The sequence below is a fragment of the Chiloscyllium plagiosum genome, chromosome 21, assembly GCF_004010195.1.
Source record: "Chiloscyllium plagiosum isolate BGI_BamShark_2017 chromosome 21, ASM401019v2, whole genome shotgun sequence".
NCBI lineage: Eukaryota > Metazoa > Chordata > Chondrichthyes > Orectolobiformes > Hemiscylliidae > Chiloscyllium > Chiloscyllium plagiosum.
Window position 1 is genome coordinate 11,088,149 of NC_057730.1, and position 17,474 is coordinate 11,105,622.

Below are 17,474 nucleotides of genomic sequence, written 5' to 3' on the forward strand. Positions count from 1 at the left end.
GGTGGTAGTTGGTAAATATTCAGCCTGGAGCCCAGTTACAAGTGGAGTTCCGCAGGGATCAGTTCTGCTGTTTGTAATTTTTATTAATGACTTGGAAGAGGGAGTTGAGGGGTGGGTCAGTAAATTTGCAGATGATACGAAGATTGGTGGAGTTGTGGAAAGTGAGGAGGGCTGTTGTCGGCTACAAAGGGGACTTAGATATGATGCAGAGCTGGGCTGAGGAGTGGCAGATGGAGTTCAACCCTGTCAAGTGTGAGGTTGTCCATTTTGGAAGGACAAATAAGAATGCGGAATACAGGGTTAACGGTAGGGTTCTTAGTAAGGTGAAGGAGCAGAGGAATCTTGGCGTCTATGTTCATAGATCTTTGAAAGTTGCCACTCAGGTGGATAGAGCTTGTAAGAAGTCCGATGGTGTATTAGCGTTCATTAGCAGAGGGATTGAATTCAAGAGTTGTGAGGTGATGTTGCAGCTGTATAGGACCTTGGTAAGGCCACATTTGGAGTACTGTGTGCAGTTCTGGTCGCCTCATTTTAGGAAAGATGTGGAAGCTTTGGAGAGGGTGCAGAGGAGATTTACCAGGATGTTGCCTGGAATGGAGAATAGGTCGTACGAGGATAGGTTGAGAGTGCTAGGCCTTTTCTCATTGGAACGGCGAAGGATGAGGGGTGACTTGATAGAGGTTTATAAGATGATCAGGGGAATAGATAGAGTAAACAGAGACCTTTTCCCCAGGTACAACAGAGTGTTACAAGGGGACATAAACTTAAGGTGAAGGGTGGAAGGTGAAGGGGTAGGTTCTTTACCCAGAGAGTGGTGGGGGCACGGAATGCGCTGCCTGTGGGAGTGGCAGAGTCAGAATCATTGGTGACCTTTAAGCGGCAATTGGATAGGTACATGGATAGGTGCTTAAGCTAGGACAAATGTTCGGCACAACATCATGGGCCGAAGGGCCTGTTCTGTGCTGAATTGTTCTATGTTCTATGAGTGCAGGTTCATAGTTCCTTAAAAGTGGAGTCACAGGTAAGTAGGGTGGGGATGCATTTGATATGCTTGCCTTCATTGGTCAGTGCACTAAATATAGGAATTGGGAGGTCATGTTGCAGCTCTACGAAACATTGGTTAGTTGAAACTTTATTGCTGGAACAGCACAGCAGGTCAGGCAGCATCCAGGGAACAGGAGATTCGACGTTTCGGGCACAGGCCCTTCTTCAGGAACTCCTGTTCCCTGGATGCTGCCTGACCTGCTGTGCTTTTCCAGCAATAAAGTTTCAACTTTGATCTCCAGCATCTGCAGACCTCACTTTCTCCTGAAACATTGGTTAGGCCAATTTTGGAATACTACATGCAAAGGTTGAGTGTAGGGAGGTCCAAAATCAAGTTTCAGGGACGCAAAATGGCACCGGCAAGCAAGAAGTTGGTTTGAAGTGTGTCTACTTCAACACTAGGAGCATCCAGAATAAGGTGGGTGAACTTGCAGCATGGGTTGGTACCTGGGACTTTGATGTTGTAGCCATTTCGGAGACATGGTTAGAGCAGGGACAGGAATGGTTGTTGCAGGTTCCAGGATTTAGATGTTTCAGTAAGAACAGAGAAGATGCTAAAAGAGAGGGAGGTGTGGCATTGTTGGTCAAGGACAGTATTACAGTTGCAGAAATAATGTTTGGGGACTCGTCAACTGAGGTAGTATGGATTGAAGTTAGAAACAGGAAAGGAGAGGTCACCCTGTTGGGAGTTTTCTATCGGCCTCCGAATAGTTCCAGAGATTTAGAAGAAAGGATAGCAAAGATGATTCTCAATAGGAGTGAGAGAGACAGGGTAGTTGTCATAGGGGACTTCAACTTTCCAAATATTGACTGGGAACACTATAGTATGAGTACTGTAGGTGGGTCAGTTTTTGTCCAGTGTGTGTGCAGGAGGGCTTTCTGACACAGTATGTAGACAGGCTAACAAGGGGCGAAGCCACATTAGATTTGGTACTGGGTAATGAGCCCGGCCAGGTGATAGACTTGGAAGTAGGTGAGCACTTTGGTGATAGCAATCACAATTCTGTTATGTTTACTTTAGTGATAGAAAGGGATGGGTGTATACCACTAGGCAAGAGTCGCAGCTCGGGGAAAGGCAATTACGATGCGAATAGGCAAGATTTAGGAGGCATAGGATTGGGAAGGAAACTGCAGGGGATAGGCACATTAGAAATGTGGAGCTTATTCAAGGAAAAGCTACTATGTATCCTAGATAAGTATGTACCTATCAGGCAGGGAGAAAGCTGTACAGCGCAGGAGCCGTGGTTTATGAAGTGGAAACTCTGGCCAAGAGGAAGAAGAAGGCTTATGTTAGGATGAGATTGAAGAAGGAGGCCATCTGTGTTGTACGTATTTTGAACTGGTCCTCCTGGGAGCAGATGCAGCGGAGACGAAGGAATTGGGAGAATGGGATGGCGTTTTTACAGGGGGCAGGATGGGAGGAGGTGTAGTCTCCCACAGTTCCACGACTCCCACAGCTACCGGGACATCTACTACAAACCAACCGACTCCCACAGCTACCTGGACTACACCTTGTGTAGTGCAGTAGTGGGAATGTTCGCCGAGCTGGGAATTTGTGCTGCAGACGTTTCACAGGAGGCTCCCAAGCACTGAGGATGTCACCTAGACAGGGGACGAAACGTCTGCAACACAAATTCCCAGCTCGGCGAACAGAACCACAGCAACGAGCAACCAAGCTACAAATCTTCTCACAAACTTTGAATAGTAGTGGGGAGTTGTGTGTGGAGTCAGAGGAGATAGGGGAAGCACTGAATGAATATTTTTCAATAGTATTCACTCTAGAAAACAAGTGTTGTCGAGGAGGTTACTGAGATACAGGCTACTAGACTAGGTGTGACTGACGTTCACAAGGAAGAGGTAGTAGAAATCCTGCACAGTGTGAAAATAGATAAGTCCCCTGGGCTGGATGGGATTTATCCTAGGATCTTCTAGGAAACCAGGGAGGAGATTGCCAAGCCTTTGGCATTGATCTTTAAATCGTCATTGTCTACAGGAATAGTGCCAGAAGACTGGAGGTTCCCCTGTTCAAGAAGGGGAGTAGAGACAACCCAGGTAATTATAGACCAGTGAGCCTTTGTTGGTAAAGTGTTGGAAAAGGTTATAAGAGATAGGATTTATAATCATCTAGAAAAGAATAATTTGATTAGGGATAGTCAGCACGGTTTTGTGAAGGGTAGGTCGTGCCTCACAAACCTTATTGAGTTCTTTGAGAAGGTGACCAAACAGGTAGATGAGAGTAAACCGGTTGATGTGGTGTATATGGATTTCAGCAAGGCGCTCGATAACGTTCCCCACAGTAGGCTATTGTACAAAATGCGGAGGAATCTGATTGTGGGAGATATAGCAGTTTGGATCAGTAATTGGCTTGCTGAAAGAAGACAGAGGGTGGTGATTGATGGGAAATGTTCATGCTGGAGTCCAGTTACCAGTGCTGTAGCACAAGGGTCGGTGTTGGGTCCACTGCTGTTCGTCATTTTTATAAACGAACGGGATGAGGGCGTAGAAGAGTGGGTTAGTAAATTTACAGGCAACACTAAGGTCGGTGGAGTTGTGGATAGTGACGAAGGATGTTGTAGGTTACAGAGACACATAGATAAGCTGCAGAGCTGGGCTGAGAGGTGGCAAATGGAGTTTAATGCGGACAAGTGTGAGATGATTCACTTTGCTCGGAGTAACCAGAATGCAAAGTACTGGGCTAATGGTAAGACTCTTGGTAGTGTAGATGTGCAGAGAGATCTCGGTGTCCACGTACACAGATCCTTGAAAGTTGCCACCCAGGTTGACAGGGTTGTTAAGAAGGCGTACAGTGTTTTAGCTTTTATTAATAGAGGGATTGAGTTCCGGAACCATGAGGTTATGCTACAGCTGTACAAACTCTAGTGCGGCCGCACTTGGAGTATTGTGTACAGTTCTGGTTACCGCATTATAAGAAGGATGTGGAAGCTTTGGAAAGTGTGCATAGGAGATTAACTAGGATATTGCCTGGTATGGAGAGAAGGTCTTACGAGGAAAGGCTGAGGGACTTGAGGCTGCTTTCGTTAGAGAGAAGAAGGTTGAGAGGTGATTAATAGAGACATATAAGATAATCAGAGGGTTAGATAGAGTGGACAGGGAGAGCCTTTTTCCAAGAATGGTGACGGCGAGCACAAGGGAGCATAGCTTTTAATTGAGGGGTGATAGATATAGGACAGATGTCAGAGGTAGTTTCTTTACTCAGAGAGTAGTAAGGGTATGGAATGCTTTGCCTGCAACGGTAGTAGATTCGCTAACTCTAAGTACATTTAAGTCGTCATTGGACAAGCATATGGATGTACATGGAATAGTGTAGGTTTGATGAGCTTCACAATTGGTAATGACAGGTCGGCGCAACATCGAGGGCCAAAGGGCCTGAACTGCGCTGTAATGTTCTATGTTCTATGATACATTGCCAAATACATCCTAATTCTTTCAACCCAACACTGGCTCGTCATTCCGTAATGTGGACTCTCTCACGTTTGCCACTTACCTACTTGACAGTCGAGCTCATGGCTTCCCTGTCCATTTATCACACTCGTCGCTCCCCTACATGATTCGCATGCTCATCACCTCTCCCTTGACTGACTGGCTTGCTCCTTTCTCTTCTGAAATCTTGCTACGAGTAACAGCTCAAGGGAGGAATGGGAGAGGAAAAGTGAGGAAGCAAGGGAAAGGAGTTGCAAGAAGTAAATCTAGGGGGATCGATAGGTGCCATTTCGATGTAGCACCATTTTGGTCATGCACACTCCAAAATTATCATTCAATAAGTTGATCCCAACCTTTTGCCCCGACATTTAGTCTCAAATTTTACTTGGGTAAATCAGGTAACTTAAAGCTTAAGACCAAAATATGAACTGTGATACTGAGACTCTCATGTAGACAAAGTTTTTTCAAATATGGAACCATCACTATTTCGTACTGACAGTCAGAGTTTTGGTGTTGATATATCATTATCTGCTGATAAATTTTAATGCAGCTATTCACCTTAATAGCCCCATCACTTTTAATTCTGCACTGTTGCTTGATTCAAAAATGCTGCCTACTGAAGTTCCCGGGTTTCTGTCTTGAATCTTCATGTGATAGACAGGGCAATTCTCAACCCACAGATCTTTGGAGACGTGGGGCACGATAACCCAGGAGGAAGTGGAATCCAAAGTTCAGGACTTGTTCCTTTCTTCCTTTGTCACCGCTCTGTCTCATTATTAAGGTATTTGGACTCAAAATGTGTTTCAATGACTGGTAACAAGCTCCTCTCAGTCATTAATGTTATAGCCGCTAGACTTTTAGGGGAGCTTCAGTGTGTTTCTGAAGCATTTTCTTTGCCTTTGATTGAAATATTGTTCATTTGAGAATTGAGAAAACAAAATCTGGCTTGGGAATTAGTTTTCAGCCATTTGACCAGTGTCCAGTCCATTGAAATTGAACTGAAATGAAACTGAATGGAGTTTTGCCTGAATATGTGTGGAACTGGATTCAAAAATGACAGGAGTATTTGGTCAGTGCTCCTCCCATTAAATCTGGAGGATGCAGCGGAGACAGTGCTGATACAACTTTTCAGGCACTCTTATGTGTCACATATACACAGTCCCAGTCTTGCTGCAGTACAAGAATTTGGTATCAAACACTATTGTTCCCATATGCCTTTGTACTGGGTGAATGCTCATCATCAAATGAATAAGGCAATGATCTTTTCAGCAGGCACCTGTGCCCTGCATTTATTGAGTGACACAAACAGCACTTAAATCTCTGAACTAAGGAAGTGCCAAAGGTTTGATCCAGGATGCCTGTATACTTGTCCTTCTGGCCTTTAGTATATTTGTTATTTTGAGGCCACACAGAGTATATTTTCTTTCAGCGAAAGGATACAGATGGCGTTGGCTTTTCCAGACAACTTTTTCCCAATAATTCCTCTCCAGACTTCAGAATCACAGACAACCCGAGCATTTAAATTTCCATGTATAATAACCATTTCTTCTTCGAGGATGACAGTGAGGATTTTAAGTCAGAACAGAATTTTTCCTTAACATCTTCATCAGAGTCAAAAATCTGGGGATAAATGCTGATGATGGCAGCATATTGATAATGGCTGAACTGTAGATGAAGTCTCATGAGACTTTTGTTATACAATTTGGGAGTTATGACACCCAAGATTCTACTCCAGATGGCAAAGCCAACTCTGCAAACACAAGGGTTGTTACCAGACTTCCCTATTCAGTAGAAAGTATGATTGAACTATTTTTTAAAATAATTTCGACCTAATCAAACAAGTGAGAAATGCCTCCAAGCCCTCCGTTTTTTCCTCTCCAGACGTCCCCAACAGTACCCTTCCACCGACACTCTCATTCGTTTGGCCGAAATGGTCCTCACCCTTAACAATTTCTCCTTTGAATCCTCCCACTTCCTCCAGACCAAAGGGGTAGCTATGGGTACACGTATGGGCCCCAGCTATGCCTGTCTCTTTGTTGGCTACGTAGAGCAGTTGATCTTCCCTAGCAGAACATATGCTTTCAGAAGACTTTTGGTCAAATATAAACCGTGGCAGCTTTGTCCAAATCTTTAGAAAACACTTGTCTCTGCATTGCATTTGAACTCCCAACAAGCAAAGAACTCCTTGTGTGCTCCCTACTACACAACTGAACACGCAATTTTCCAAATTACCTTGGAGTGGTTCTGGATTGTAGTTTATCAAACCGTCAACATCTGAAGAAAACTCAAGCCAAGATAAAGACCAGACTCAATTTAATCAATTTAATCCACAATTTAGCTGGGACCAGCTGGGCAGCAGATGTTCACACCCTGCGGACAGCAGTCACCTAGGTCCTTGTTTACTCAGTAGCGCAGCAGTGTGAGCAGGAAGTGTACATACCAATCTTGAGGCCATGCAACTGAATCACAGGAGGGCTGCAATAGTCTGCCTCTCTGTCCTTGCCTTACCCATATCTTGTCACTATGATTCAGAAGAAAAGCAACAATACTCCAACAATAAACAAGTAACTCAGATCTGCCTGTTAATGGAACAGCCCAAAATCTCATAATCTCAGTACTCTATAGCACAACCTCAAAAGGCAACAGGAAGTGCAGGGATCCCCTGTGGCCGTTCCCCTCAATAATAAGTATGCCGTTTTGGATCCTGTGGGGGGGGGGAAGCTGAGCGATGTACCAGGGGAAAGTTGTAGTGGTCAGGTCTGCCTGTTAATGAAACAGTCCAAAATCTCATAGCCTCAGTACGCTATATGGAGGTCCTGGGCCTCCTTCACCGCCGTTCCCTCACCACCAGATGCCTGGAGGAAGAATGCCTCATCTTCCGCCTCGGAATACTTCAACCCCAGGGCATCAATGTGGACTTCAACAGTTTCCTCATTTCCCCTTCCCCCACCTCACCCTAGTTCCAAACTTCCAGCTCAGCACTGTCCCCATGACTTGTCCGGACTTGTCCTACCTGCCTATCTCCTTTTCCACCTATCCACTCCACCCTCTCCTCCCTGACCTATCACCTTCATCCCCTCCCCCACTCACCTATTGTACTCTATGCTACTTTTCCCCACCCCCACCCTCCTCTAGCTTATCTCTCCACGCTTCAGGCTCACTGCCTTTATTTCTGATGAAGGACTTTTGCCCGAAACATCGATTTCGAAGCTCCTTGGATGCTGCCTGAACTGCTGTGCTTTTCCAGCACCACTAATCCAGAAGTGAGAAATTAAGTCATATTCTATTTGATTGTGGCTAGTTATAAAACATTTTCTGTAAGGAAGAATAGCTATACGGTCCAGGTTAGAAGTAAAGTGAGTAGTTTATGATTTACTGGCTGTTTTTATGGCCCAAGCTAATGTAAAAGCTAACAAATGTGAAAATACTTTGAGATATAAAGCTTTTATTTAAGGACACAGTTGCATTTAAGTTGCTATAATATTGTAACTTAAAGTATTTAATAGATCTACATTTATTAGATTGTATGGTTATTTTGTTTTTTATATTTACTTAATCTTGCAATGGCACTTTGTGAACTCAGCGTTAACAGACTTCAGTACTTTAATAAGGTATGATTTTTGTTATTAACTTTATTCTTTTTGGAGAAGAAAAGAAGCCCGTATGGCAACCAATGTGGATTGCATCTTAAGCTCAGTTTCTGATTATAATTGACTTTAAGTCTTATAATCAAAGATGAAGTGAATGACAGAGAAACAACTGAAGCAACATAAAGCAACAGTTTGTTCCTCCCTAATGTGGCAGTGTCAGGACTAAGCCATGCCCAGAAATCAAGTATGTTCAATGCACCAGAACTTTAAAAGAAAGACCTCACATTAATTTGTATCAGTCACATGCCTAACAGATGATTTAGTTTTCGATTGGACTCCAGTTACAGGAATTACAGCATTTCAACTAGACAAAGTATAACAAAAAGCAATATAAATAAAAATCGATGCAAAGCCATTAAATGCCACTATAGGAAAAACCAGTGGTTGAGGGTACCAGACCACAAGGTTGCCAGACAAGAGAGTATTGTATTAGGGAGCTACAACCTCAATATGATCATTAAAGAATTTTAGAGCAAGTGGTTTGTTTGAGAAAATATATAAGCTTATATTTTGCAGTCAGCAGAGAAGAAAGGTTGCTCACTGCTAATTTCAAAGAAATCTGCTCAAAAGATCAAATGACTAGTGTGGGTTTCAACTTATCCTTTCCTGGTAGCATCAACTCAGGAGGATCTCTTGGTAGCAGGTAAGCCAACAAGTAGGCTAAATATTTGTACACAGAAAGCCTGAAAGGTGAAAACATTCAATGTTCTTTGTTTCTAATTTAAATTTTCCAAGATAAAATAAGTGGTAATGATTTAATAAAGATAGAAGCTAGAATAAAGATAAAGAAACTTTAGAAGTAAGTATCTTAAAAATGTGGACATATTTAACCACTATAAAGAAATTTGTCATTCAAGAATATAAACTTTCAGGGCCAGGAAGCTGCTGAAAAATAATTGTGAAATCATTATACAGCTAAAATCTGGAGTCATTCAACAAACATTCCATTTTCTCCCCCAAGGGTTTTTACAGTGAAACTAATAGCGCAACAGTGTAAACTCAAATGAATTGACAAGATGTGTTACTTACAATATTCAGGTGTCTAGACCCTCAATGATGTATCATCATGAGAAGTATAGAATCACTGACAACAAATTTTGGGATTTCTAACTATGACACATATGCAGCAACACCAAACATGGCTGTCAATTTAAGTAAGGAAAGAGAATGTTGACAGTTACACCATCATTACCACTGTAAAATCAAAACCATTATTCAATGGCTTGTGTCCTGCTTCAATAACCTGAATAGCCCTAGTGAAAAAGATTAGATGTTGCCATCTCACTTGCAGCTGACATTTTATGTAGGCTGGACATGTTTCAATGTCTCCAAAGCTTACAGCAACATTTGTAGGCATTTCAGCTCAGGGTTGAAAATGTAAGAAATTTAAGTTTTTCAGTGTTATGATGGAATCTATGGTAAGACAAAACTTCTATTTGTTTCAGACAGACTCTCATTGAAAAGGAAAAACAAATAGAAGAAAAAAGAAAAGAAATTAACCCTCCCAACTGCTGAGGTGCTGGATTTTATGCACCGCCTCTCTACCCCTGAAACATCACTGACAAAATATTCTACATGATGGTGTCATATTATCAGTACCTCATTGTGCCAGCTGGTCAAATTATAGAAGGCAAGCTGGACAAACAATTTTCAGCCCATTTGCCATTTTGAACTTACTAGTTGACAAGCTATTAAATGTATTAACAACCCCATCCTCTGCAATTTTCTTTATCGCCTGCTGCATTTTTTGAGCATTGAATGAAAGTAAGTTTGGAAGTATCTTATCCCAGCTATAATAACGCGGCACAAGACAAAATGCAAGAAAAGACTTGACTCTGGGACCATGATTGAAGGTACAAACAGCTTTGGCAATACTAATAAAGATAGATTGAGAGTAGGCTTATACAATTCAAGTTTTGACAGACATTTGCAGCAGTACCCCTCTGCCAAATGGTGTCTTTGCCTTCAGTAATGATTGGGAGCAAAGCATCCCTTTGCTTTTCACCTAATGTCTCAAAATTGGCCATTCAATGCTTGATTGTACAGCATGGATGGGACACTCAGCTTCTGTTCCTGATCCACTTTATCATGTAAACTTCATTCCAAGGTGATACCGAGATTGAAATTCAAAACTTCTCAGAATCACAGGAATGTCACGCACAAAAGGAGACCATTTGGCCCATCATGCCTGCACTGGCTTGTTAAATGAGCATCTTTACCTAGAGCCAATCTCCTCCTTTTTCATCATACTTTTGCACATTTTATCCAAATAATCAACAAAAGACCTTTTGTTGCATTCTATACCTGACTACTTGCTGAATGGAAACATTTTACTTGCTTAATCCTTGCTTCTTTAGCAGATCACTTTAAATCTATGCCCTCTTGTTCTTAGTCTTATCATGAGCAAGAACAGTTCTCCCTATCTACTCTATCCAGTTCACTCAGATCCATTTCCTTCCTATAATGCGGTGCTCAGAATGGCACACCATATTCCAGCTGAGGTCTTGTACAAGTTCAACATCACCTCCTTATTCATTTACTCGATATGTCTATTGATAAAGCTGAGGCTACTGTGTACTTTACATACTGCTCTCTCTCTGCCCATCCTGTCACTTCAATAATCTGAGAACATATACACTCAGGTCCCTATGCTTCTGTATCCTTTTGTTTGAAACAAGACAAATGAGATAGAGTCACCTGAGCTCAGTAGAAGTTGATAAAAGTCTACTGGTTCATTCCAGGCACCTGAGGATGACAATGGCAGGATCCAGTAGCTGAGAAAAAGTAAATATTTGCTGCAGTGATTTCTTCTTATTTGAAGGTAACATATACCAATCAGGGCAAGTTGAGAAAGTTCAGCAGTGTGTGCCATTTTTGACAAAACTTGTGCCCTAATGTCAGAGTACTATTATCAGCTGTAGATCAGGAGCTGAAATTCCTTGTGAGGAAGACAGAGTTCTGAAAGACTTTACAATTGAGAATGATTTCATATAGGCTGAGTGAGCTACCAAGCTGATTCATAAGATTTGCTTTAGTTGCATTGGCCATGTAAAGTTATTAGTTTCAACTGAGAAGATAATGTTCACATTAACATTGCTGTCAAGTTCAAGTTCATCATGGGCTTACATGGAGGGTAAAGATTTCTATTCAATCCAAATCTTCACATAACCCAGAAATCTTATATTTCAGAAATGCAAATCACCTGTCTGTCAAGCACATTTTCCCACTGTGAATTTTACTTAGAAATAGCAAATGATTTTTGGCTAACGTTAAGAAATTACAGAACCACAACAGGTGAAGCTCTCACTTACTTTAAAGGAAAGATCTTGGATTTTCTGATCTAGAAATCTGACATGTAGAGTTTTAGTGAGGGTAGTGAAGAACAATTTTATGAAAACTGTATTGGACTGGTCTAATACTATTCAGTCTATGTAAGAAATTCAAATCTTTCAGGAAAAATCTACATCACAGAAAAAACCTTCATGTGGCTTAATGATTGTAAATGGTGTACTTACATTGCAAAACTGTCTTCGAAAAAACATCTGTTCCTTAGCAGCCCAGCCCACAGCTGCACGCCAACAATTCCAAATATAAAGAAGACAAAAAAACAAAGGAGAAGGACATTGCCTAACATAGGCAGAGTATCTAGTAGTAAAGTCACTAGTATTCTCATACCTGAAAAATACAGAAATGCAAATACACAATTAGAGTACATTTTCTTTCAATTCAAAATAACTAATTCAACAGCCGTTTCCTTCTGGTTCAATAGAAAATGTCGAATTAAGCCTTGTTCTTCAAAAATATAATGATATGCGTTTCTATAAAATCCAGTCTACTACAATATGATTGCATTTTAAAGGAACAATGATGCATTAGAATAACAAGTTAAATGACAATCAATCTTTTGTCTTCTACTGAAATGAAAAATCAATATCAGATATGATCATTAACTGATGGCATAATAATCAACACAGTAATCCTCTTCCTATAGTACATTTGTGTTGCCTTGCAGAACTTCGTGAAATTTAAGAACATTTTCAAAGTATACAAACTCAGTCCACAAGGATATCTGCAGCTCAGCTGACAATAGATAGCACAGATTGATCACAACCCCACACTGGTTAAGATGTGGCAAAGACAATTCTCCTCCATAAAACAAGATAGCATTTAAAATCTGGATCCGAACTCACACAAGTTCCATTCATCTATACTTGCTTGCATACACCCGCTCCTGGTTAAGCAACAATTTGATTTTAAAGTTTCCACGGTTGCTTTCACATCCCTCCATAGTCTCACCCCTGTCTAATTATGAGCTCTCCAACAAAATGATAATAAGCCTCTTAAAATATTCAGGATTTCTATTGTTCCACTATTAGCTTCTATGCTTTCAGCTACGAAGATGCTTAGCTCTGGACTTTCCTCCATCAATACCTGTACCTCTGTTTCCTTAAGATGTTCTTAAAATTTACATTTTTGCCAAGCTTTTGGCCATTTGTCGAGATTATGTGGCTTGGAGGCAAATGTTTTTAAGAACTTTCTATGAAGGGCCTTTGGATTTGTTAATTACATTAAATATAAGTTGTCCTCATTTTTATGTGACAGGATTTTTTAGGTGTTGGCAGGTGAAGTCAAACCACCTGTGATGTCATAGCAGCTGAAATTGTTTACTAAATTACCTGGGTTACTTAGCTTGAGGTTGCAGACCCGATGAGCTGAATGGCCTCTTTCTGCACTGTACAAATTGTATGATTCTAGTAGTTTGGGGTGAAGGATGAACAACAAATAATTTTCAGCAGAAGAAACAGTTAACTTAGGTAACATCTTAGGGTTTATTGCACCTCAGTAACTGTATATTAAGTTAACTCTTCAATATTCACAACCCTATTCAAATAACCAAAGTTAAATTTCACTAGGGCGATTTAATAGTCAGAAAAAAAGTTATTATTACAAATAAATAGGTTGGAATTAAATCCTGAATTGAAAGGAATGTCATAACCACTTTATACTCTTAAATAAATCAAGAATGTGAAAGTAAACATGCCTTTGACCATTCTGATCTACAGCTTGAAAAAATCAAACAATAAAGAGGTGCTGTCTTTTTAAAGTCAAAATAAAGCAGAGACAAACAAAATGTTCTGATTCTCTCTATTTATAAATGATTTATTTCAATAATGTGCTGGAATATCTGAAAGGCCATGGACAGAAATGCTAACAATATTACTTTTATCTGCTTTTAAATGATAAATTTCAACCATCTAGACTGCCCTCAATCTGACCTGATGTTTATACAAGGAAAAAGTTGGCACATTTGATCTTATTCAGTAAAAATTCAGTACGAAAGACACAAGGAAAAAAGGGCCTTAAGTTCGTGCTATGAAGTTCTGAGTAAGAATACAAAAGCCACCTTTCTATTTATGATAAAATAAATCATCCTTCCAGACTATTACACAGATATCCTCAACACACTTTTGAAGAGAAATCTGATACAATAATGTAATGTCATCTATTCATTTAAAATGAGCTGACAACTTATGGAGACAGATCGATAGCATTATGCAGTGAAGATTCTTGAAAGGAAAGAAAATCTTTGAATGCTGCAATGAAAATAGAACTAAACATTGTCTTCATGGTCAGTACATAATTATGCCTTTCAAAGACATACTCATGACATTATAACTATAACATATTAAGTGATCTGCGGTCTCAAAAGGTTTCAAACTCCATCTTACATGAGGGTAACTTGAAGCATGACATTTTAGAATAATAGAATCCCTCTGCAGAAAAAGGCCATTCAGCCCAATGAAGCTGTACTGACCTTCCAATACCCATACCCACCCTATCTCCATAATCTTATATGTAGCACAGCTAATCCACCAAGCCTACATATCTCTGGCTCCTACAGGACAGTTTAGCGTGGCAAATGCACCTGACGTGCACATCTTTGTACTGTGCAAAGAAACTGAGGCACATAGTGGAAACCGACACAGACATAGGGAGAATGTGTAAACTCTGCAGAGGAAGCAAGCATTGTAATTTAGCAGGTTAATATTCACCAAGACACTTGAACAAGAGGGATACAATGTTTGTACAAAATATTTGCTGGAAAAGCACAGCAGTCAGACAACACCTGAGGAGCAGGAGCATCGACATTTCAAGTATGAGCCCTTCATCTCTTCGACTCTGATCTCCAGCACCTGCAGTCCTCACTTTCTCCAAAATAGTTAGTTGTCAAACATGCAGTACCACAACATTCGTGCCCAATTTGTCATGATGTGGAAGATAACACAAGCATTGCTGCATCAGATTAAACATTCTGTCGGAGGCAATCTCACACTATGAATATTTTTATAGCCATTTATAAAAGGCTTCAATATTTTAGTAGTGGATATTTGGAAAACTAAATGAACACCAACTGGACAACACCTTTAGACAACAGAGAATTTGAACAAAGAGAGAGCTTTTCACCCAGAGGAAGCATCATCAGTTTCTGCACAGATATGTAGATAGAGCAATAATTGCCGAGAAAACAGAGTTCATTTTTTTTTCATTAGAAGGTAAATGCTTCCAAAACAAAATAACTTTCTAAGATTGCCTTAACTAAAAATTTAAATAAGAAGAATACCTGAATTGCACTTGAGATGGAACACAAAGGCCATTGAATACAGTACAGAAAGCTGTAATGCCTCAATGTTCTATTACTGAAAGTTGATATTAAGTCACAGCCTCTCACATTAGCAGCTACAAAGTCTTTGCTTGTAAGGAAGGAGTCATACAGTCATAAAGCATGAAACAGACATTTTGGCCCAACACATCCATGCTGACTAGGTTTCCTAAACTGAACTAATCCCACTTGCCTGCATTTGACCCACATCCCCTTAAACCTTTCCTCACCATATACCTGTCCAAATGTCTTTTAAATATTGTAACTGTTCTTGCCTGTACAACTTCCTCTGGCAGCACATTCCATATATGCACCACTCTCTGTATGAAAATGTTGTCCCTCAGATTCCTTTTAGATTTTTCCCCTCTCACCTTAAATAAATGCCCTCTAGCTTTGGACTCCCCTACCCTGGGGAAAAGACCTTGGCTATTCATCTTATCTATGCCACTTACGATTTTACAAACATCTATAAGGTCACCTCTTAGCCTCCTTCACTCCAGGGCAAAATGTTTCAGCATATCCTTAATAGTCAAATCTTCCCGTCTCAATAACATGCCTGTAAATATTTTTTGTATTCTTTCCAGTTTAATAACATCCTTCCTATAGCAGGGCAACCAGAATTGCACACAGTACTGCAAAAGTAGCTTTACCAATGTCTTATACAAATGTAACATGACGTCCCAACTCCTGTACTCAATTCTCTGAACAATGAAGACAAGCACGTCTTCTTCACCACCCTGTCTACTGTGATGCCACTTTCAATGAATTATGTACCTGCACCCCCAAGTCTCTTTGTTCCAAAACACTCCCCAATGCACCTACTATTCCCTAGTGTTTTGTAACAAAATACAATACCTTGCATTTATCTACATTAAAATCCAACTGCCATTCCTTGGCCCACTGGTCCAGTTATCAATATCCCGTTTTACTCTTAAATAATCTTCACTGTCCATTATACCATCAATTTCGGTGTCATCTGCAACTAACTGTGTCTCAATTATATAAATGATGAGTAACAGTGGACTCAGGACCAAACCTTGTGGCACACGATTCGTCATAGGCCTTCGATCTGAACAACAACCCACTACCACCATCCCCTGTCACCTACCATAGTTTAATTTACATTGACACAAAGTCAGGATTTCATGGTTATATCGTGGATAACAGAAATTTAGATTTAGATTACTTACAGTGCGGAAACAGACTCTTTGGCCCAACAAGTCCACACCGACCCGCCGAAGTGCAACCCACCCAGACCCATCCCCTACATTTACCCCTTCACCTAATACTACGGGCAATTTAGCATGGCCAATTCACCTAACCTGCACATTTTTGGACTGTGGGAGGAAACTGGAGCACCCGGAGGAAACCCACACAAACTCCACACAGTCAGTCGCCTAAGGCGGGAATTGAACCCAGGTCTCTGGCGCTGTGAGGCAGCATTGCTAACCACTTATCATGGAATGGGCATCCAGTGATATTTTAATGAAATACAAACAATATTCAAACAATGCATGCAGTTTTATTTTACAGACCAAGTCAACAGTGACCCTGAGGAAAAAGCTTGAAAACTCTTTGCTTTAACAGTGGCAAGGTGACAGAAATAAATAGGAAGGATGTTATTAAACTGGAAAACATGTGAAAAGTTCTCAAAGACCTGCTCAAGGTAAGAATCTTAATCAGAATTAATAATATCCATCCCACAATCATGACTCCTGATAAAGTCTGTGTGTTCAGATAACAGTATGAATCATTGTTTTGGCACAGCTTTCATTGCAGCAATGTTGTACTAAACACCCAGTTGTAGTTGACTTGTGGGTGTTAATTTTGGGATGGGTAAAGTCAAGAATCACCCCCAAAGAAGTGGAGATGTTAACACATACTTTTTACAAAAGGGGGTGAACTCAAATCTTCTGTCCTCATAAAACATTAATCCATCTCTTGCCCTTCAATAAGTGTTTGATCCTTTCAGTTGAAATTAGCACAATATGGTACATTTAAGAAATCCTGAGTGTTAACTTTTTCAAGCAGAGGGTGGTAAGTGTGTGGAAAAAAGCTACCACAGAAAATGATGGAGGTGGGTAGGGTTTATGAAGGATTTAGAAGGATATGGGCCAAGTGCTGGCAAATAAGACTAGGTAAGATTTGGTTGTCTGATTGGCGTGGATGAGTTGGACGGAAGGGTCTGTTTCTGTGCTGCATGACTCTATGACTCTATAACATGAAACTGAAAAGTAGAAACAAGAGTTAAAAAGACTCAACCAAACCAACCACAAATACACAAATAAACTTTGTGAGAAGATTTGTAGCTTGGGTGCTCGTTGCTGTGGTTCTGTTCGCCGAGCTGGAAGTTTTTGTTGCAAACGTTTCGTCCCCTGTCTAGGTGACATCCTCAGTGCTTGGGAGCCTCCTGTGAAGCGCTTCTGTGGTGTTTCCTCCGGCATTTATAGTGGCCTGTCCCTGCCGCTTCCGGTTGTCAGTTTCAGCTGTCCGCTGTAGTGGCCGGTATATTGGGTCCAGGTCTATGTGTTTGTTGATGGAGTTTGTGGATGAGTGCCATGCTTCTAGGAATTCCCTGGCTGTTCTTTGTTGGCTTGCCCTATAATGGTAGTGTTGTCCCAGCCAAATTCATGTTGCTTGTCATCTGCATGTGTGGCTACTAAGGATAGCTGGTCATG

General features: G+C 40.8%; 1 protein-coding gene across 4 annotated transcripts in view; it reads right to left on the reverse strand.

The window, feature by feature from the left end:
- cacna1ha (calcium channel, voltage-dependent, T type, alpha 1H subunit a) overlaps nt 1-17,474 on the reverse strand; it is a 294,694-nt gene that overhangs the window by 264,849 nt on the left and 12,371 nt on the right. For all 4 annotated transcript variants that reach the window (XM_043711241.1, XM_043711238.1, XM_043711240.1 and 1 more), the window contains exon 4: nt 11,651-11,810. In XM_043711241.1, coding sequence (XP_043567176.1) covers nt 11,651-11,810 — 160 coding nt within the window. The remainder of the gene's footprint in view (nt 1-11,650; nt 11,811-17,474) is intronic.